Below are 23587 nucleotides of genomic sequence, written 5' to 3'. Positions count from 1 at the left end.
GGTCCATCTCCGACTCTTCCCTTCCCTTCCTCGACTTCTCCGTCTCCATCTCTGGGGATAGGTTGTTGACCAACATTCACTACAAGCCCACTGACTCCCACATCTACCTGGACTACACTTCCTCCCACCCTGCCTCCTGTAAGGACTCTATTCCATTCTCCCAGTTTCTCTGTCTCCGCCGCATCTGCTCCGACGATGCCACCTTCCACACCAGTGCTTCCGACATGTCTTCCTTTTTCCTCAACCAAGGATTTCCCTCTACTGTGGTTGACATGGCCCTCGACCGTGTCCGTTCTATCTCCCACACTTTTGCCCTCACCCCTGCCCCTCGCTCCCGGAACCACGATAGGGTTTCCCTTGTCCTCACCTTTCACCCCACCAGCCTCCACATTCAAGGATCATCCTCCGCTATTTCTGCCACCTCCCAAGTGATCCCACCACCAAACGCATCTTCCCCTCCCCTCCCCTTTCAGCATTCCGTAGGGACCGCTCCCTCCGAGACACCCTAGTCCACTCCTCTATCACCCCTTCCCCTTCGCCTGGCACCTTCCCGTGCAAGCGCAGGAGATGTAACACCTGCCCTTATACCTCCCCCCTTCCCACTGTCCAGGGCCCCAAACATCCCTTCCAGGTGAAACAGCGATTTACTTGTACTTCTTGCAATCTAGTCTATTGTATTCGCTGGTCACGATGTGGTCCCATCTACGTTGGGGAGACCAAATGCAGATTGGGTGACCGCTTTGCGGAACACCTCCTTTCAGTCCGTAAGGGTGACCCCGAGCTTCCGGTCGCATGCCATTTTAATTCACCGCCCCATTCCCACTCGGACCTCACCGTCCTCGGCCTCTTGCATTGTTCCACGGAAGCTCACCGTAAACTCGAGGAACCTCATCTTCCGATTAGGCACTTTACAGCCTTCCGGACTCAATATCGAGTTCAACAATTTCAGATCATAACCTCGGCCCCTATTACATTTTTACTTATATTTTTTATCCACACCTTTGTTTTAGCCCTTTCCCCCCCCCTTTCTTTTTTTTCTCTCTCCCACATGGCAGCTGTCTCCCATTCTGCCAGCGCATATTAATGATCTAGACAAGGGAACTAGATGTAATATCTCCAAGTTTGCAGATGACACAAAGCTGGGTGGGCGAGTGTGCTGTGAGGAGGATGCCGAGAAACTCCAGGATGATTTGGACAGGTTGGGTGATTGGACAGAAGCATGGCAGATGCAATATAACGTGGATAAATGTGAGGTTATCCACTTTGGTGGCAAAAACAGGAAGGCAGATTATTATCTCAATGGCAATAGATTGGGAGAAGGGGAAGTGCAATGAGACCTGGGTGTCCTTGTGCACCAGTCGCTGAAGGTAAGCATGCAGGTGCAGCAAGCGGTTAAGAAGGCAAATGGTATGTTGGTCTTCGTAGCGAAAGGGTTTGAGTACAGGAACAAGGATGTCTTGCTGCAGTTGTACAGGGCCTTGGTGAGACCACATCTTGAGTATTGTGTGCAGTTTTGGTTGCCTTATCTGAGGAAGGATGTTCTTGCCATGGAAGGAGTTCAGCGAAGATTCACCAGGCTGATGCCTGGGATGGCAGGAATGACGTATGAGGAGAGATTGGGTCGATTGGGCTTATACTCACTGGAGTTTAGAAGAATGAGAGGGGATCTCATCGAAACCTATAAAATTCTGACAGAACTGGACAGACTAGATGCAGGAAGGATGTTCCCGATGGTCGGGGAGTCCAGAACCAGGGGTCACAGTCTAAGGATAAGGGGTAAGCCATTTACGACAGAAATGAGGAGGAATTTCTTCACCCAGAGAGTGGTGAACCTGTGGAATTCTCTACCACAGAAGGCAGTAGAGGCCAATTCATTAAATATATTCAAGAAGGAGTTGGATATATTTCTTAAGGCTAAAGGGATCAAGGGATATGGGGAGAAAGCAGGGACAGGGTACTGAATTTGGATGATCAGCCATGATCGCATTGAATGGCGGAGCAGGCTTGAGGGGCCGAATGGCCTACTCCTGCTCCTATCTTCTATGTTTCTATGTTTCTATTTCACACCTAATCTAGAGCCGTCTTTTGTCTCCACTAGTCCTATCATCATCTCGTCTCATTTTGAATACTTCTTAATGTCTCTTCACTTCTCTCTTGTTCTCTCCCAGCCTGGCCTCTTAATCTGTTTCATTTCCTGTGCTTCTTTAGTCTTGACGAAACGTTGACTCTATTTTCTCTCCACGGATGTTGCCTGGCCTGCTGAGTTTTTCCAGCATTTTCTGTTGTTATTTCCAAAATCTTAGTTGTTTTCAGTGCATATATCTTTTTTATTTTAAGCACGTTATCACTTTGAGGGTCAGAATTCCACTTGGCATGCACCAAGGTCACATATCACTAAATTATGCACTCCCAGTCTGTGAATTTTCATCCACTAAAGTTATCCCATACCCATACTGGTCCTTTTTTTTTATTCGTTTATGGGATTAAGGCGTCGCTGGCAAGGCCAGCATTTATTGCCCATCCCTAATTGCCCTTGAGAAGGTGGTGGTGAACCGCCTTCTTGAACCGCTACAGTCCGTGTGGTGAAGGTACTCCCTGTTAGGGAGGGAGTTCCAGGATTTTGACCCAGCGACAATGAAGGATCGGCGATGTACTTCTAAGTCAGGATGATATGTGACTTGGAGGGGAACTTGGAGGTGGTGGTGTTCCCATGCGCCTGCTGCCCTTGTCCTTCTAGGTGGGCTAGCATGGTTTGGACCACAGCAATCTCTGAAGGAGGTGCAAATTTTGTTCAATATTGATTGAAAATCAAAGGGTAGAAATTCTGATCATGTACAAATGCTTAACTCGCTTGTCTTCATTCCTGTTCTTATAAATTCCTGTTTTTACACAGGCATTAACCCATTTAAAATAAAGTAGCACACACAGGGATGCAGTACAAGTGCATTGAGCATTCAGAATTGCTACTGTAAGAGCTATGAATGCATGTAGGGGATATCAAAAAGGTGCTTTTTTAAATTGAGAAAAGACTCTTATATTTTAGGTTTAGGTCATAACGTTTTGGGGGGGGATTTTTTTTTGCATTAAACCTGATTTTGCTATCTTGTTGTAAATTGTCAATATTTGTGATATTGTCTTCTGTTTGGAACCACAGATGGAACTTTAAACTTGTTTTTATACCTTTTTAAGCTTTTATTGTGGTAGCTGTGTGGGGATGCAGGATGATCACAGTGGTGGTGCATATACCTGAGCCTTGCCTACCAATTAGTTACACAGGTTAAGCAGTGTATGATCCAGAAGACTTCTGATACAAATTATAGCCTAGTTTTATTTTGAGGAGCATATTTAGAATCTCCTGCCACTTCAATTTGTGTTTTAAAATTCAAACTTTGGAGGACCTAAATTTTACACAGCACTCAACATAATACTAAGCTGAGGAAAAAATGTCTGCTGCAGATCAGAGTATAGCAATGAGAAGAATACTGACTTCTATTCCAGAGTACAGGCGCTCACTGACAAGTCAATGGCAGACATCAGCTAAATGTATTTCAAGCCATGTACCCACCCTGAAACACTAGCTCTTCATATGATGGGAGAGAGTAAATGATTATAAACCACGAGCTCTTCACAGCGATATGCTTCTCCCCACCCTGTATGATAATGCATGTGAACGATTTGGAGGGAGAACTCAGAATTGAAATGATCTCCCTACACAGTTTCTTTCCTTTTTTAGTTTTTAGTTGGATGTGCTGCTTCTCATTTCTTCTGTGGCTTACGACTTTTTAATGAAAGAAACGGAAATGGGCACTAAAAGAATGAAGAATATAAAGGCATGAAAAGATGCAGAAACTGGGTAACACAAAGAAACAAGGCAATACAAACAGAACAAAGACAGGATGTGAGGGGCGGGGCAACAACATGAATGGTATTGGCCAATGTATGTAGCAAAATATCTGTAAATAACATCACTGTTAACAAATGGAGTAATACAAACTTGGATACAAAATTTAAGAAAGAGTAAATGGAGTATGTGGTTACTTACAACTCTTTCTCATCACTAAAACATCTCCACACTCATCTTCCATTGGTAAGAAGATCTCTGGCACTACAATAAGGATTCTTCTCTTTGGTGGTGGATTTATATTCCAAATACACTCCACATTGGAAGGATAGTCTCCAGGATAGTTGGGTGACTCAATGAAGCCTGTATAGTCTCCAAGATCGCCTCCGCACTGCTGGTCTTTATGTAAATGTTACAAGACAATAGGATGAACTATTTATTTTTCATACATATGCAAAGCAAATCAGCTTAGTGAAATATCCTGTGTGCCAAACATTCGAATAAAACTTTTGTCACCTTTTGAAAGTTGTTAAGAGTCAACTAATGACTCTGGTGTTTGTCTGCATAGTGCAGCTTACTGCTAAACTGATAACTTTGCAGTAGGTCATGCAAGTGACTATGCTTCATGTGAGTCTATAACACCTTGGCCGCGATTTTGCCGGTGCTCAGAGGGCGGGTTTGGAGGCGGGTCAGAGGTTAAAGTTGTTTTGATTGATGGCAGGTCCCCAACCTGCCTCCAAATAACTTTCCCAAGTGTCAGGTCCCTGATTTGCGCATGGACCCGACGCCTAGCGGCGGGAAGAGGATTAAAGGCAATTAACTGCCTATTAACAGGTAGTTGCCAGTAGTTGACAGGCTATTTTTTAATTTTGCTGCTTCTGGGTCGGGTTTCCCGACATCCGGACACCACGCCAGTTAAGTGTGGCATGTTGTGAGTCTGCTGTAATGTTTCTGGATTGATGACAGCTGCAGAAGTGGTGTGAAAGATCCAATGTTGCACTGGTCAGTCTCAGAGGTAAGAAAATGTTGGGAAATGCATTTTTAATACACTTACACATTTCTTTACGTTAAAAGTTTTGAAATCCATGTCCAGTGCCACCTCATTGGGAGAACCTCTCTCACCAGTGACAGATCGCTTCTGTCACCTCACCTGAAGCTGCCATCTATTCCAGCCTATGGAGGGAGTCATTGGAGAGCCTGGGTGCAAGAGCTCACCTTTTTACAGTGATCGTCAGTGTTTGCAACATCTTAATGCTGCCAAACACTGAGAAATCAACTGTCAAAAAAAATTGTGCGTGGTCCCTTTAAGGAAACCGACAGATGACGCATCATCAAAAGACGTCATCTGGCCGGCTTCCTCTTAATTGGCCGGCAAGCCCGCAGGGCGGGCTTAACAAGGTCAATCAACGTAAAATCACGTCTGTGGGCCGGATGCAGCTGGGGGCGGGACTGGAAGCCGGAAACCAGCTGACCCGCACCCAACCTGACACGAAGGAGAAAATCGCGGCCCTTGTGTCAGTTTGGCTCAGTTGCTAGCACTGTCCCTTCAGAGCCGGTTGTGGTTTCAAGTTACACTTTGAGCTAATAATCTCGACGGACATGAGTGAATTAAAGGTGTGGTCTTTCCCAGGTGGCATTAAAACAGAGTCTGCCCAGTTTCTCTAGTCTCTCCAGATAACTGAAACCTCTCATCCCTGGTACCATTCTAATCAAGTGGATAGTAAAGATCCCGTGGCGATTGTTAAAGAGCAGGAAATTTCTCCTTCAATCATCACCGCCATCAAAATCAGATTAATTGTCATTGATATCATTGCTATTTATAGAGCCTTGATGTTTGCATAATGGGTGCCACATTTGCCTATATAACAAGTGATTGCATTTCAAAAATGTAACTGATGAAGGGTTTTGTGACTTTTCTCAGAGATGTGATAAGATGCTTTATAAATGCAAGTCTTTCTTCAGATAGTAAATGTCAGTAGGCTATTTGAGTATATAAAGTATTCCAGATGATCCTAACCTGGAGAAACTCAATATCCACATGTGCATCTTCCAACAGGGATCACTGCTTAATGTTCAGGAGGAGGCATCTTGTGTTTTTTAAAACCACCCTTGTTGCCCACTCCTTCAGTCCATATGCACTAATGCCAATTTTAGCAGCCTAACTGCTACCCAGTGAGATCAGCTAATTTAGAGCTGAGTAGGGACTGAACCTGGGAGATTTCTTGCCAGTATGGCTCAGTAACACACTGGACCATTTACTCACTAAACCATCTGGGAGCTGTGCCAATGCAGTATTAAAGGACAACTCAGCCCTGTTTAAAGGGTAATATATTTCAATAAATTACAAAGGCAGGACTGTGGAACATATGCTGTTGTGTGGTAGAGAAACCCAGGGGGTGAAATTGGTCTTCTGTGGTAGAGCAAAACGAGTGATAGTGAATGGGCAGCCTGTTATACACCCCGCCTGATTTTCTTTTCCATTGACGTCAATGTGTTACAGTGCTGTCATGACTGTATGTAAGCTGCACGCAAGACTTTAAAATAAAATTGAATCCTAAAATGAACACAATTTTACATCATAAAAACATTTTATTTTCCGATCGGAGGCTTCCTGTGTGCGGAGGCTTCCGATCTGGAAAAAATCTACGGACTTACCTGAGGGCTCCCGAGGTGCATATACTTCTGATCCTGGGTCTCTCCAACTCGAAATGCGCAGGGCCCACATATCTCAGAGGTGCATGCAGTTCGCAAGCGTCCCTGCGATCACGTGGGCCATGGGGAGCCAATAGGAGAAGGGAATCTCCCTTCATACACTTGACAGATAGACCTGTCAAATATATGAATGGAGATCCCCCCAAAAACACTGTAAAACATTAAATATATTTTTTAAAAACATCACATTTTTAAATGAGTTGAAATTACAATAAATTAATACTTTAAACAAAAATGTTATTTTTTGAAAAAAATAATTAAAGTTTTTTATGGGGCTAAAAATAAACTTACCATTTTAAAAAGTATTTTTAAATTATAAATGAGTGAAAACATTTTTTTTTTACTTTTTTCAAATCTTATGCTGGTAAAAGCAGGCCTTATGCCTGCTTTTACCAGGCGTAAGATTTGTAAGGGTTTTCTATGGGCGGAGGGTCTCCAGAAAGCGAAACTCTCCCCCCGCAGAGGCCCTTCTCCGGGGCAGGCGTCCGATCTGTCAAGAGCATTATTGACAGATCGGAAATGCCGGTTTTCAGCGCATGCATATGGCATGCCTGTAACCAGCATTTCCGATGTCCCTACGGGTGTGTACACAGCTCGTACACGCCTGTAGGCATCGGAAAATATGGCCCATTATTTCTCTTGTTTTGAGAATTTTCAGAACGCTCCATTCTTTGAGTCTTCTGTTTTGGACTAATGCAAGATCATTTTGTTTTAATGCAGTGAACCAATGTTTTAAATAAGTCCCTGAGAATACTATTTCCTAATATATTGGCAAGTACTTACTTTTACATTGAGTGACATTTGTGGAACCATCAAAATCTGTAGTTGTGTTTCCAGGACAGGTAATGCAGTAGTTCTGGCCAAACTCTGGCTGATAAGTTGCAACTGGACATCTTATGCATCTGTGTGTGGTGGAGTTGTAATAGTGACCAGGAGAACAATGAACTGTGGAAAGGTTTATGAACGGTAAAAACATTTTCACTAAACAATGAATTATATATATTTACGAAAGTCACAGAACTTTTATACATAACATAACATTTTATTTTTTAAAAACAAAATAAAATCTCAGCAATTGAACCAGGAAATATTCAGGTTTGCATTAAAGGTCCCCTGTTGTAATGTTCTATAATGCATGTGAACAAGACTAAGATTTGTATGATTCAAAAATAGAATGGAGAATAATGGATGCAATTACCAGATATTCGATCAAGGGGTTCAAGCTATTGTATACAACAACAAATTGCATTTATGTAGCAGCTTTTAATGTGGAAAAAACTTCCCAAGGTGCTTCGGAAACATAAGGAAAACCGAACGCCAAACCAAACAAGCAGGTATTAGGAGGGGTGTCTAAAAGCTTGGTCAAAGAGATCAGTTTTAAGGAGAGTCTTAAAGGCGAGCAAGTTGGCAAAGCAGAGTGGCTTTGGGAGGCAATTCCTTTGGGACTAAGCGGCTGACGCCACGGCCGCCAATGGTGGGGCAAAGGGATGGTCAAGTCCAGAGTCAGAGAAACAGGTGGGGGGAAGATTTGTAGGGCTGGAGTAGATTATGGAGCTTGGGAAAGGCGAGACCGTGAAGGGACATAATGGACCAAGATGCAAATTTTAAATCTGAGCCATTGGGGGACCAGGAGCCAATGTAGTCAGTGAGGACAGGTTGATGGGTGAGTGAGATTTGATGCAGGATAGGATGAGGGCAGCAAAGTATTGGATGAGCTGGATTATGGAGGGTGGAGGATGACAGGCCGGCCAGCAGAATATTAGAATAGTTGGGTCTGGAGATGACAGAGGCATAGATAAGGGTATCAACAGCAGATGAGCTGAGCCAGTGGTGAAGGCGGGTGATGTTATGGAGGTAGAAGTAGATGGTTCTTGTGATGGAGAGAATATGGGATCAGAAATTCAGCTTGTGGCCGAATAGAACGCCAAGGTTGTGAACAGTCTGTTATGACCCGAGAGGGCAACAGAATCTTGGCAAGGGTATGGAGTTTGAGGCAGGTGGTTGGTGCCGAAGACGCCTTTGGTCTTATCAATGTTTAGCTGGAGGAAATCGCAGCTCATCTAAGACTGGGGCCTTGAGTTTCTGTTAGGTTGCACTGGTATTTCCAGCACAATTCGCCCAAAAATAGCTAACCCAGCGCAAATTACATCCAGTGTAAATTGAGTTTCCGCGATCTCTTGCGCTAGTTTAAAAAACATCATGCTGGAAGCCGGCCTTGCCCCCAGATCGAATTAATTACCATTGTGAGTTTCTGTTAATTGCACCCATTTGCGGGCCTTCGAGGAGACTCTTAAAGTTAAGCTTTTTTTTTTTAGGTGCAAAGACACTAATGGGCACGTTTTAAAAGCTTTTAAATATATATATATTCATTTACTAAGAAACGGATGACTGTACACCAACGTAACTAGTGAATGGTTCTGTACAGTTTCTAAAAAGTCATTTTCAGTCATTTAAAAATTGGATTACTCGGGTGGTGGACTAGAGACTTATTTTTTGTGATAAACCCATTTCAGCTGCATTAATAAAACTGTTTCTGGTTACCACTCTTAAATATATCAAGGATTATTTTTTAATGCAAAATTAAAAAAAATTAAAAATATGTTCTAAAATCTGCTCGATTGTGGTGGTTCATGGAAGATTTTATGTTCAGCGATATGCAAATGAGTTTGAGTGGAAACATCAGCAATCAACATCACTAAAATAGATTATCTGGTCATTATCATGTTGCTGTTTGTGGGAGTTTGCTGTGTGCAAATTGGCTGCTGCGTTTCCTACATTACAACAGTGACTACACTTCAAAAAGTGTTTCAATGGCTGTAAAGCGCTTTGGGATGTCCGGTGGTCGTGAAAGGCGCTATATAAATGCAAGTCTTTTTTTCTTTTCAAAAAAACTTCTTAAAACGAGTGTAATTTTGGGCGCAATTTGCGCCGGGATCACCGATTGCACCCAAAGCGGAAACTCTTGGCATGGATGTCACAGTCTGACAACACAGAGGCAAGGGAGAGGTCATGATCTCACCAGGGGGTAGCATGTAGATGAAGGAGTCAAGAATAGATGCTGCGAGTGGGAAAATAGAAATTAAAATGAAATGAATTGAAAAATTAGACTAAATTGTAAACTTTTTATATAAATTATGGAGGTATAGGAATAAAGAAAATAAATGTGAAATATATTAAATTGTACGTTCAGATGGAAGACAGAAGCGCCTTTCACGACCTCAGAACATCCCAAAGTGCTTTACATCCAATGAAACACTTTTTGAAGTGTAGTGGCTGTTGTAATGTAGGAATCGCGGCAACCAATTTGCGCACAACAAGGTTCCACAAACAGCAATGAGGTAATGGCCAGATAATCTGTTTCAGTGATGTTGAGGGATAAATATTGGCCAGGATAGCGAGGGGAACTCCCCTGTTCTTCTTCTAAGAGGGCAGACGGGGCCTTGGTTCAGTGTCCCAGCCGAAAGACAACACCTCCAACAGTAAAGCACTCCTTCAGTAAGTTTCGGCCTAGATGTTGTGCTCAAGTGTCTGGAATGGGACTTGGACACACGACCTTTACTAACTCAGTGGCGAGAGTGCTACCAACTGAGCCATGGCTGATACACTGTGTGTATATAAAATATACCATGTGCACCTGTCATGCTGTTGCTCATGGTGAGTTAGAGGATGCGCTATTTCATTCGGTGTAATGTATGATATATTGTCATAGTTACTGATTTACTATTATAGCAAATTCCAGGAAGAACGTCAAAGAATTTAAAGCCAGCCCTGGATCACAGGCAAGAATTCAGCAATAGGTCAGTGTTGGCCAAGAGGGGGAAAAGCTACTGGCTCTCATGGTGAAGGTAGATCAGAGATAGGTAACTATCTATGGAACAGACTCCCTAGGGAGACGGTGGAAGCAGTTAGTATTGATTCATTCAAATGCAAATTAGATAGATTTCTTTCAGAAAATAACATTTTGGGATATAGTATATGAGTAATTTGAGACATGACGTGGTAAGTGTAACATGCTTGCAAGGAAAAAGATGACTTTGGACCTATGGTTCCTAAAGCTCTCAACCACTGCGTTTTTTGTCGCGTCATGACTGGGTCTGTTGTAAACTAATTGATAAAGATTAATTGCTATGATTAGTCAACAACTATTTCCTATATTCCTACAGGTAACAGCAGGTATAGGGATAGGCATCAGCACTCATACATGTAACCTACAGAATTCAGATAAAGCGGAGGACAGCTTCAAAAAATCTGGTGCAGCACCAAAAAAAGCTGACAACTAAAAAACATGCAATAATGTACAGCTGAGAAATAGCCTTGGTCATGCTTCAAGTTATAGGTTGGATTGTGGGAGCTGTGGTTCTGATTGCTCGCAGCCAGTGCTCTCCGATGTGACACCATGATACCAGCTCCATCCCAGCCACCTGCCCCCCCACCCCACCCCCCGCCATGAAGATACTGCATTCGCTGCAAGGACGACACAGGCATGCTAGATTACTCTACTGTATCAGAAAACACATGTGTGCACAAGCCCCAAAATCAACTGCACAAAAAGGCACTGGAATCGTTGATTGCGCAAAATGCAGACAGTTGGCAACCACGAACATGGTCGTAGTTGTTTCTGAATATGTTCTTCCCAGATGATGACATAGCAGAGGTAATCTGGAGGAGTATTGCAATCTGGTGGGAATGGAAGAGGCTTGCTAGAGTCTGAGGATTGAAGGGGTCCTCTGGTGTGGAGCATTGGAATGGTAGTGGTGTAGTTTGGGAATAGTAGGATTGGATTCCGAGATCTTTGAGTACTGTCAGGGTGTGGGAGGGTGCGGTTCAGATCTGGAAGTACTAGGAAAGTTGGTCTCTGGAAGTGTTAGGTGTGGGGTAGGGGGGGATCATGGGATGTAATAGCAATGCATTGGGTGCATGGTCATGGTGTGAGAGTACACTGGAGAGTTCTTGGCATGGTGATAGTGGTACCATGACAGGAATTCTCTCAGGGATGGGTGGGCAGTAGAAGCTGGGTATGGGTTCTAGCTATTAAACCGGGGCAGAAGTAGAACACATGACAGGAGGGAGATACTGGTGCTCGAGGTGGAAGTGGAAGTATCAAGCATGATGACGCCGCAAGGGAGGAAAATGAATGAATTCTCAGGGCAGGAGCATTATAAGTGGCATGAGAGCAGGGAAAGCAAGGCTGCCCAGGGCAGTAGGAGAGAATAGAGTAGAAGAATGAGAGGTGATCTCATTGAAATGTATAAAATTCTTAAGGAGCTTGACAGGGTAGATGCAGAGAGGATGTTTCCCCTGGCTGGGGAGTCTAGAACCAGGGGTCACAGTCTCAGAGTAAGGGGTCGGCCATTTACAACTGAGATGAGGAGAAATTTCTTCACTCAGAGGGTGGTGAATCTTTGGAATTCTCTACCCCAGAGGGCTGAGGATGCTCAGTCAAGTATATTCAAGACAGAGGTTGATAGATTTTTGGATACTAAGGGAATCGAGGGATATGGGGATAGTGCAGGAAAGTGGAGTTGAGGTAGAAGATCAGCCATGATCTTATTGAATGGCGGAGCAGGCTCGAAGGGTCGAATGGCCTACTCCTATTTCTTATGAGTGGGGGGGGGGACAAGGTTCAGGATGGGTGGGCTGTGAGAACTGGTAGGAGGGTAACAGAAAAAAGAAATGGTACTCAATGTGGGTGTGATCGGGGGGGGGGGAGGGGGAAAGGCACGGCTACTCAGTGGGTGCAGCAGTGGTGAGGGTGTAAGATGGGGGAAAAGGCAAACATGTTTGGTGGGGGGCACAGCTGATAGGCGGGATGGGGTCAAAGGTTAAGAGGGAATCCTTCCCCTCACTCCCTCAGAAGATTTAGAGGTTTATTGGGTTTTCCCACTGCTGTTTAAATAGTACAGATTTTTCCCTGTAGGGGATCTTCTATCCATTCCAGGGTTATAAAAGCTGGGTCCTGCTTCTTACAATGTGAGGAAACCCCTATATGGATTTCCACGTTCACAGTCACAAAATTTAAGTTCCTGCTGTCACAGGGAACTGCCTTTAAGCTTCTTGGTGCTTTATAAAGTATCAACTTTGATTTTTTTTAAAAAGTGCTCAAGAAACTTAAATCTGGGTCAGAGGGCATGGTCTTTATAAGTACGTGCATCTTCTGTGGCATTGCTCACAGTAAGCGAGTAGATATGTTGTTTGAGTTCCAGGCTTGTAAGGGTTAAGGAGGGGTTAAGAGACTGGTTAAGGGGCTGGGGACGTTAGGAGTCGTGCAGTGAGGGGATAGCGACTAAGGAGGTGGTGGTGGTGGTGGGGGGGGAAGTATTGACAATTTAGGCAGGTCATGGCAACTTTGGTTAAAGAAATAAGTAGTGAAGAGGTGGGGGACAGTAGTCACAAGGGTGATTAAAGTATTTTGGGGATTGGGATAGTGCACACTTGGGGTGGAGAGTGTAAGATGCCGAGAATTAAATGTTAGTGATTGGGCAAGTGAACACATAGGGAGTAATTGGGAAGGGAGTATTTGAGGGGAAAGCAGTGAATATAGGGGGCACTGGAAACTTAAAGTAAATGGATGGGAACTGGGCAATGGACATGGGGGGACAGTGGGCACAGGTGAGACGGTGGGTACTAGAAAGAGCAGAACATTGTTGTTCACACAGTGCAGCTAACTACACAGCTAATGGGACTGATTAAAAAACTTACATTTCTAGCTATCAACAAGACACGTGATGGCATTCAAAGCCTATGGGCTAGAAATTCATTATAGCCAAGGAATGGGCAATGTTTACATTTAAAATGGTGGATTAGCGCCACGTGAAAATGGTCTAGACTGCACGCAAAATTCGTCCTCACTCCTCATTAAAATGATTGGAGCCACAAATTTAGTCTAATGCTCATTGGCATCACACTGAAAAGATAGACCAATATTGGGTGTAGTCTAAACGCAAGTAATCATTGCCATAGGCTTTTTTCACTGCTTAAAGAGGTCCATTGATGCTGGCGTTGAAGTCCCTGCGATCGCTGTTACCGGCAGCGCTACGGGGGTCCCAATTTGGCGTGCGGTGCTGGATTCGACAGGAGCTGTCGTTACAGCTCTCAACGTCGCATTAGCACCATCGGGCGGCGCTAAGGGGACGAAGTTTTCCCCTTTATGTTTATCTGAAGCTTTCAAAATTTTACTCTGTTTAATTTGGAACAAAAGAAAAAGTACTGAAAAAAGAATGAAGAAGACATTCTGTCACTAAATGTGTCACGTGTATCACTTGCTCACTGAAATGTCTTTGACTTGTGCTGCCTCACCTAAAAAGCAAAATGTTGCTAATATGTGAAACTTTACCTGATCACTTCTTTCTGCAGCTTGTTTACAAAGAATTTTGAAAAAGTCGAAGAAATTCAAAAATCCTTTTCCACCATGAAGAGATATACCCTTCCACTTGGTCATCAGTTTGCCACTTGCCCTGACAGATTCCTACTGATGCATGATGGTAAATTCTGTCCATGCACAGAACACACCATCTATCTGAAGCCAACAAAGATAGCTTTGGGTCAAAATATAATCATCTTATTCTGAAATGTTTAATATCTTTGTTTTTATAATGCAGTTTTTTAAAATCCATATTCATCAGGCTGAAAAAAATGCAGATGGAAACATTTTCATAACGGGGCAGTAATTCCTCCCCAAACGCGTGAGTACGGAAGGGGTACTCACACGTCTGGCCGGAGGAAATGCCAGTTTTCAGCATGCACAGCGCATGCGCTGAAAACCGGCATTTCCTCTCCTCTAACCCAAGAGGTGAAGAGGCTAGCGCGTGCGTCTTGGATTTCCTCTGTTTTGGGGGATTTGCGCATGTGTGAAGGCCTCCGGTCTTTACGCTTGTAAAAAGCACACGTAAGTATTTATTTTTACAGGTAAGTGGTGTTTTAGTGCAATTTAGAAAAAATTTTCCCACAGGTTTATTATTTTAAAGAATCTACAATAAGGTAAGTTTAGTTTTAGACCCTTTTTATTAAAAATTTATTTTTTTCAAAAAAAAAAATTATTGTTTAAATTATTTTATTTATACTTAATTTAATGATTGGGATGTTTTTTTTAATTTTATTTAAAGTTTAAGTAGTGTTTTGGGGTGCAGTACTTCTCATGAGTTTGACAGTTCTTACTCTCAAACTTATGAATTAAGTTTCCCCTCCCCTGATTGGCTGAACAGTGCTCACCTGATCCCAGCCAGCACATCGCACTAACTACGCCGCTGGGTCAGGTTAGCACAGCGCGCCAACATCAGAACCGGGCCACTAACAGGAAATCCACTGCGGGCCAGGTTTCAGATGTCGGCGCACCGGGTAAGTGCACATCGGGGGCTTGCACACGCGGCAAGCCCCCGACACCAAGTTCTGGGCCAATGTATTTTGAGTGTTCACTCTCTTTAATTTGTAGATTCTTCTGACCAGTCATTCAAGACTAGTTGTTTACATGTCCTTAGTAGTTTTTCCATTGGTAGTTTTCTAGTAATTTTCCAGCCATTGTCCTCACTCTTGATTTGAATATTCCCTACATCCCCAGTCCTAATTACTGCAATTTTACTTTCACCTAATCAATAAAGTAAGATACCTGACGTGTGATGGTCACATGACAGGAGTGCACACACTCATACTGCTTTTACATTATGGATAATAATGGCTGGATTTACCTTTTGTTTCACAATCTTGAAACGAGACTGCTGCTTCATGCTTCGTCATCAATCCACCACCACAGTAAAAGCATTGTGTGCGGCCTGGCTCGGATTGGAATGTGCCAAACGGACATGATCTACAGGGCCTGAATCCATCGGAGGAGAAATGTCCTGGAGAGCACTGGCCTGAAACGAGTTATAGAAAATTTGCGAATCATTTTTTGTAGCTGCAAATTTTGAAAAAAATGGGCAATGATGTTCGGTGAAAAATTACAATTTTGCAATGGAACTATGAAATGCAATAGATTAAAAACTTCCTTCCTCTTGGGATTTGGGTTCAAATCCAATCTATACAGAAGGGCTGTGCAATGTTAGTTAAAGATCATAATTAAATTGTGTCTGGATAGATTTGGTTGTAATCTACCAAAATTCCCTGGATTCTGGAGAGGTCCCAGCGGATTGGAAAACCGCAAATGTAACTCCCCTATTCAAGAAAGGAGGGAGACAGAAAGCAGGAAACTATAGGCCAGTTAGCCTAACATCTGTCATTGGGAAGATGCTGGAATCCATTATTAAGGAAGTAATAGCAGGACATTAGACAATCATAATACAATCAAGCAGAGTCAACATGGTTTTATGAAAGGGAAATCGTGTTTGACAAATTTACTAGAGTCTGTGAGGATGTAACGAGCAGGGTGGATAAAGGGGAACCAGTAGATGTAGTGTATTTGAATTTCCAGAAGGCATTCGATGAGGTGCCACATAAAAGGTTACTGCACAAGATAAGAGCTCACGGGGTTGGGGGTAATATATTAGCATGGATAGAGGATTGGCTAACTAACAGACGACAGAGAGTTAGGATAAATGGGTCATTTTCAGGTTGGCAAACTGTAACTAATGGGGTGCCACAGGGATGAGTGCTGGGGCCTCAACTATTTACAATCTACATTAATGACTTGGATGAAGGGACTGAGTGTACTGTAGCCAAATTTGCTGATGATAGGTGGGAAAGCAAGTTGTGAGGAGGACACTAAGGCCGTGATTTTCTGCTCGGTGTCGGGATGGGTGCGGGTCAGTTGGTTTCCGGGTTTGACAGCATTGAGGTGCTGAAAACACTGACAATCACTGCACAAAGGTGAACTCTTACACCCAGGCTCTCCAATGACACCCGCCATATGCTGGAATAGATGGCAGCTGCAGGTGAGATGACAGAAGCGATCTGTCACTGGTGAGAGAGGTTGTCCCAATGAGGTGGCACTGGACATACAGTTGGATTTGAAAACCTGTAAGCTAAAGAAATCTGTGTATGTTTTAAAAATGCAGTAACCAACATTTTCTTTGCTCTGAAACTCACCATGTGTAACATTGCATCCTTCACACCATTTCTGCAGCTGTCATCTTTTCCCAAACACTACACCAGACTCACAACACGCCACATTTACCTGGCGTGTTGTCTGGACATTGTGAAACCTGACCCAGAAGCGGGAAAATTGAAAAACAGCCTGAAAACTGCTGACAAGTACCTGTTAATAGGCAGTTAATTGCCTTTAATCCGTTTCCCGCCGCTAGGTGTCGGGTCCATTCGCAAATCGGGCACCCGACACTTGGGAAAGTTGTTTGGAGGCGGGTTGATGGCGGGTTCAGTACCCGCCATCAATCAAAAGGACTTTAACCTCTGACCCACCTCTCTGAGCGCCAGCAAAATTGCGGCCAAAGAGTCTGCAAAGGGATTTAGATAGTGAGTGGGCAAAAATTTGGCAGGTGGAGTATAATGTGGGAAAATGTGAGGTGATCCACTTTGGTAGGAAGAATAAAAATGCAAATTATTGTTTAAATGGAGAGAGACTACAAAATGTTGCGGTACAGAGGGATCTGGGGTTCCTCGTACATGAAACACAAAAAGTTAGCATGCAGGTACAGCAAGTAATTAGGAAGGCAAATGGAACGTTGGCCCTTATTGCAAGGGGGATGAAGTGTAAAAGTTGGGAAGTCTTGCTACAACTGTACAGGGCGCTGGTGAGACCACATCTGGGGTACTGCGTGCAGTTTTGGTCTCCTTATTTAAGGAGGGATATACTTGCATTGGAGGCAGTTCAGAGAAGGTTCATGAGGTTAATTCCTGAGATGAAGGGGTTGTCTTATGAAGAAAGGTTGAGCCTCTACTCATTGGCGTTTAGAAGAATGAGAGGTGATCTTACTGAAACATATAAGATTCTGAGGGGGCTTGACAGGGTAGATGCAGGGAGGATGTTTCCCCTTGTGGGGGAATCTGGAACTAGGGGGCATAGTTTCAGAATAAGGGGTCGCCCATTTAAGACGGAGATGAGGAGGAATTTCTTCTCTCAGAGGGTCGTGAATCTTTGGAATTCTCTACCCCAGAGAGCTCTGGAGGTGGAGTCATTGAATATATTCAAGGCGGAGATAGACAGATATTTGAGCTACAGGGGAATCAAGGGTTATGGGGAGCGGGCAGGAAAGTGGAGTTGAGGCCAAAATCAGATCAGCCATGATCTTATTGAATGGTGGAGCAGGCTCGAGGGGCCAAATGGCCTACACCTGCTCCTATTTCTTACGTTCTTATATTAACAACTAAATTCTGAAGATTCCACCACACGAAATAGCCTTTAACTTCACATGTAGTCCCTCTCAGTGAGAGAGGTTGTAAAGAAAAGCCCTATATTATACCCAATTCTTTCTAGACCTGGCTTTCACCCTTCTGATACCCTTCAGAAAAGATTTTGCTTGCAATTTAAAATCAGAAATTTGAATGATTGATGCAAGAAGAGTTGCATACTTGCTGGGTCCAAAGAAGAACAATTTCCTGTTCCAAATTATGGTCATCACTCACCTCAAATCAGCGAAAATGTTAAAAAATTAATAAGCAATTACATCCTGCGTATTTTACTAGTCACGGGCTGGCTATTATGTCAGACACATACTGACACAAACTGTAATGTAATTTGGGTGTGAAATTGGCCAAAAACCAATTTAGAGAAAGGAGTGGTCTGATACTGCTCAACAGAAATGCTGCCAAAATGAAGCAACGTTAAGGAGCTGCTGCACTAAAAAAACTACTTGAGAACATTTTAAACTTCATTTTCAATCCTTTTAATGGTATTGGAGAGCTGGTGGGGTCATTGACTCTCACCAAGATTAAACCTTCACCAGGATTCAGCTGCTACTGAGTGGAGCTTGATGCATGTTTTCAGGCACAAACCCACAGAACTCTCTTTTTCCTAGCAAGAGAATGGTGAAAACTATAATTACGCTCATCAGCTGCAGGTCTAAAAATGCCACCTGTAGGAGCATGGCCTTAGATACACTGGGTAAACATTTGGCACTTCAAGTGATTGAATTCTGGCTGGTGCTCAAAATGTTGATTTAGGATTTAATGCATTCAGGGCAGGAACTGTTCTGATCCCACATAACTCAATTGTTGCCAGCCAGTGACAAATCTACAAGATAGTTCATCTGAGTGCCGAACCACAGCATTTCTTCATTGAACTAACAATGGGGGAAGATGGCTTCTCTGTTTAAAAATAAATGATTTAGCATTTTGTTACACAAATTACATCAAAGAAATTTTACTCCAATATCTCCTGTTGGAGAGGGGACACTATGTTCTTCACTTTCCCCAGTCTGAGTGAGTAGAGTCCTTGAGATTCAATGTATTTCCTCTCATATATATATTGCACTCAATCTGCTGTGACTTTGTTTATTGTGCTTTCTTTTTGCACATACTGGCTTCACAGTAGCCAGCCCTCCACAAGTATTGTAGTGTAGGAACGTGGGTTCCTAACTAAAAGACTGAGTTCTACTCAGGCGATCAAACAAAACGAACTTTAATGAAACAAACAGGCTTTAACAAGAAACTGCAGGATAACATCGAATGTAGGTCTGCTCTCTCTGGAGGCTCCACGAGGACTGCCCCTGCAGTCCTGTGGCTGACGTCATGATGTCATCACGTTTTCCCGCCAGTGGGGGATCACGTGATGAACGGCATGACGTCCTCACGTTTTAGCCGCGCTGTTAAAGGAACCACACTCTGTACAGTTAAACAGCATAAATAAAGATACAGACTCAGACCGTAGCTAACATGTTGTTAAAGGAATTATGTACAAACGATCTGAGTCCTTTGGTGGCTCCGCCACATGCACCCCCCCCAGAATTGTCTTTAACAGCAAAAGTGAGACGTCGAGGAGGCCTGACAAGTCTGTCTGAGCGACTTCGGTATCCTTGCAGAGGAAGCTGATGGACGGTGGTTGAGCTGGCGGGCGGTTGTGGTTGAGCTGGCGCGGCGAGTGTGGTCGCGTTGGCGGGCAGCTGTGGTTGATCTGGCACGGCGGCTGCGGGCGGTCGGCCACGTTTCGGCGGTTGAGCGACGACGACTGGGCAGTCCAGGTCCAGGTGAGCCGGCTTCAACCGGTCCACCGAAATGTGATCCGGCTTTCCTCCGATGTCGACCGAAAAGGATTTGTCTCCTGATTCGATGACGCGGAAAAGACCAGTGTAAGGGGGCTTGAGTGGATCCCGGTGAGCGTCGTGGCGGATAAATACGTACTTGGCATTCTTCAGCTCCGCTGGCACGTGGGAGCTCTGTAAGCCGTGATTTGATGTAGGCACCGGAGCGAAGCATCTGGCCGCTTCCTGGTGGCTAACGAGTTGCTGGGAGGCGGACCATGGCTCTGTGGGAGAAGGGAGGAAATCCCCATGTACTCGGAGAGGCTGGCCATAAACGAATTCGGCTGAGGATGATTGCAGGTCTTCTTTGGGCGCCGTACGAAGACCCAAAAGGACCCATGGAAGTCTGTCCACCCATCCTGCACCTTGAAGACGGGCCCGAAGGGCGGCTTTAAGCGACCTGTGGAATCGCTCGCAAAGGCCGTTTGCCTGTGGATGATAGGCAGTGGTGCGATGAAGTTTGGTGCCGAGCCCCTGAGCTACAGCGTTCCAGAACTCGGAGGAAAATTGTGGCCCACGGTCAGAAGAGATGTCCGCCGGTACCCCGAAACGGGCAACCCAACAGGAGATGAAAGCTCTAGCGACGTCTGCCGAAGTGGTGGAAACCAAAGGAATTGCCTCTGGCCACCTAGTGGTGCGGTCCACCATGGTGAGGAGATGCGTATAACCATGAGAAGGCGGAAGTGGCCCCACAAGGTCCACATGCACGTGGTCGAAACGACGCTCCGGAACAGCGAACGTAGCCACTGGAGCTTTAGCATGACGCTGGACCTTGGCCTTCTGGCAGACCATGCAGGTGTTGGCCCAGTCACTGACATCGAGGTGCATACACTTCCAGACGAACTTCGCCAACATTAGCTGTTGTGAAGCCTTCATACCAGGGTGCGACAACCCGTGTATGGCATCAAACACCTTCCGGCGCCATGCGACTGGCACGATAGGTCGGGGAACGCCCATGGAGACGTCGCAAAGGAGCGTGGCGCCTGCGGCCTGGAAACTGACGTTGGTCGCTTGGAAACTAGAGGGGACGGTTCTGTATGATTGGACCTCTGGGTCCGAGGCCTGATCCGCAGCCATGAGGGCATAGTCAATCCCCAGGTGAACCGCATGGACCATCGCACGGGAGAGGCAATTCGCCACCAGGTTGTCCTTACCAGACACATGTTGAATGTCCGTGGTAAATTCAGAAATAAACGTCAGGTGACGTCGTTGACGAGTGGACCACGGTTCGGCGGTCTTGGCCATGGCGAACGTTAAAGGCTTGTGGTCGACAAAAGCCGTGAAGGGACGTCCTTCCATTAAGAACCGGAAATGGCAAATCGCTAGGAAAAGGGCCAGTAACTCCCGATCGAAGGTGCCGTATTTTTTTTCATTTTTCCGTAGTTGACGGCTGAAAAACGCCAGCGGTTGCCACGTGCCGTTCGCCCACTGCTCCTGCACTGCACCGATGGTGTAGTCTGACGCGTCTGTGGTAAGGGCGATGGTGGCACCTGGAAGTGGGTGCGCCAGCATGGTTGCGTTAGCCAAAGCGCTCTTGGTGTTGACGAACGCCTGGTCCATCTTGGCCGTCCAGCTGATTGGATCCTTACCGGACTTGCCCTTGAGGGCCCCGTACAAAGGCTGCATTAGCTGAGCCGCCTTAGGGACGAATCGGTGATAGAAGTTGACCATCCCCAGGAACTCTTGCAGGGCCTTGACGGTTGGCGGGCGCGGGAAAGAGGTAACAGCTTCCACCTTCGTCAGTAAGGGGACAGCGCCGTCTGATGTTATGCGGTGTCCCAAGAAATCGATCCGCTGCAGGCCGAACTGGCACTTGGCCGGGTTGATGATTAAACCGTGCTGGCTGAGGTGTGTAAAGAGGGTACGCAAATGGGAGATGTGCTCTTCCTTGCTAGCGCTGGCGATGAGAATGTCGTCAAGGTAGACGAAGATGAAGTTTAGGTCTCGGAGCACGGAGTCCATTAAGTGCTGGAAAGCCTGTGCCGCGTTCTTCAAGCCAAATGGCATCCGCAGGAACTCAAAGAGGCCGAAAGGGGTGATGACTGCGGTTTTCGGGACATCTTGCGGGTGCATGGGAACCTGGTGATACCCCCGGACGAGGTCGACTTTAGAAAAGATAGAATTTCCTGCCAAATGGGCTGAGAAATCCTGAATATGCGGAATCGGGTACCGATCAGGAGTAGTGGCGTCGTTCAGGCGTCGGTAGTCACCGCATGGCCGCCAGCCGCCGCCCGGTTTCGGAACAATGTGGAGAGGCGAAGACCAGGGACTATTCGACCGGCGAATAATCCCAAGCCGCTCCATCGTGTTGAACTCCGCTTTCGCAGCCGTGAGCTTGCCATGTTCGAGCCTTCTAGCCCGTGCATAAACCGGGGAGCCAGTAGTGGTGATATGATGTTCAACACCATGCTTCGTGGCTGAGGAGGAGAAAGTGGGCCTTGTCAGCTCCGGGAACTCTCTGAGGAGCCGAGTGAAGTCATCCGGAGAAGGGAAAGTGCAGGCGATAGAGTGCGTCATGGTGGTACCGTGGTGGCACGGAATCGAGTGGAAGGTGGCCACGTTGATCAACCGGCGGTACCGGACATCGACGAGGAGGCCGTTGGCACACAGAAAATCTGCCCCTAGGATGGCCTGCGAGACTGTGGCCGTGACGAATTCCCAATGGAAGCGCTGACCGCCGAAACAGACTTGGACCCGCCGCTTTCGGAAAGTTTGAATTGCTGCGCCATTAGCCACCACAAGGGAAAAACCGTGGTTCCCAGCTTGCATATCGAGATTCGACGCAGGTAGGATGCTACACTGCGCCCCGGTGTCACAAAGGAAACGTCGACCCGATAGAGAATCGGTGATGTAAAGAAGTTTCCCCGTAGATCCGATGGCCATCGCAACCGCGGAGCGCCTGTTAGACCTGGTCCTCCTTCGCCAGGAATGCTGCAGGAGCTTTGTTTTTGTTTTGGGCGAAAAACTGCAGGGAAAGCGGCAGCGTCGTGCTTTCGCGCCAAAACGGGCGTGGTAGGAGCACCAGCCCGCTGCAGGAGGGGCTGGAACCGCGTCTGTGGGGGATGGGCGCCTCGTGGCCGTGCAGCACTGCTGGGTTACTGTGAGAATTTTATCTGCTTCGGCAGCAAGCTCGGCGCAGTCTGTAATCTCGGATCTGGCTAGGGCAGCCTGCACCTGCTCTGGCAGTTGGCAGAGGAATAGCTCCCGGAAGAGGAAGCATTCCAGTTCGGCACCCAAGAGCGTGAGCAATTTGGCTCATGAGCTCGGACGGTTTGGAGTCCCCGAGGCCAGGCATCGTGAGGAGCCGGCGAGCCCGTTCTGACTTCGAGAGCCCGAAGACCTGTTGCAACCGCGCCTTTAACATATCATACTTGCTGTCAGTACTACTGAGGAGGCTGACGATCCACGAGGCAGTTGCGCTATCGAGGGCGGAGACCACGTAGTAATAACGGGTCTGATCCGCGATGATGTTCCTGATGGCGAGCTGGGCTTCAGCCTGGATAAACCAGGCGTCTGGTTGTTGCTCCCAGAACTGTGGCAGTTTCAGTGTCACGGCGTTCGTGTCCATGCTGAAGATCTTCCGCGAAAACTGTTCACGAAAGTCGGGGTCACCAATGTAGGAACGTGGGTTCCTAACTAAAAGACTGATTTCTACTCAGGCGATCAAACAAAACGAACTTTAATGAAACAAACAGGCTTTAACAAGAAACTGCAGGATAACATCGAATGTAGGTCTGCTCTCTTCGGAGGCTCCACGAGGACTGCCCCTGCAGTCCTGTGGCTGACGTCACGACGTCATCACGTTTTCCCGCCAGTGGGGGATCACGTGATGAACGGCGTGACGTCATCACGTTTTAGCTGCGCTGTTAAAGCAACCACACTCTGTACAGTTAAACAGCATAAATAAAGA

At 45.7% G+C, this 23587-nt stretch overlaps 1 protein-coding gene across 2 annotated transcripts in view; it reads right to left on the bottom strand.

Annotated features, from left to right (window-relative positions):
* The window catches only part of scube1 (signal peptide, CUB domain, EGF-like 1), a 489492-nt gene that overhangs the window by 13021 nt on the left and 452884 nt on the right, over positions 1-23587 (bottom strand). For both annotated transcript variants that reach the window (XM_086008801.1, XM_086008802.1), the window contains 3 exons: positions 15235-15402; positions 7337-7498; positions 4043-4240 (listed from right to left, as the gene is read on the bottom strand). In XM_086008801.1, the coding sequence (XP_085864927.1) occupies positions 4043-4240; positions 7337-7498; positions 15235-15402 (528 nt within the window). The remainder of the gene's footprint in view (positions 1-4042; positions 4241-7336; positions 7499-15234; positions 15403-23587) is intronic.

Source organism: Somniosus microcephalus, chromosome 16 (genome assembly GCF_052327205.1).
Source record: "Somniosus microcephalus isolate GS21.2 chromosome 16, FLI_Smic_1.0, whole genome shotgun sequence".
Lineage (NCBI taxonomy): Eukaryota > Metazoa > Chordata > Chondrichthyes > Squaliformes > Somniosidae > Somniosus > Somniosus microcephalus.
The sequence above is the reverse complement of the archived record's forward strand: the minus strand, read 5'-3'. Positions and strand labels throughout refer to the sequence as shown.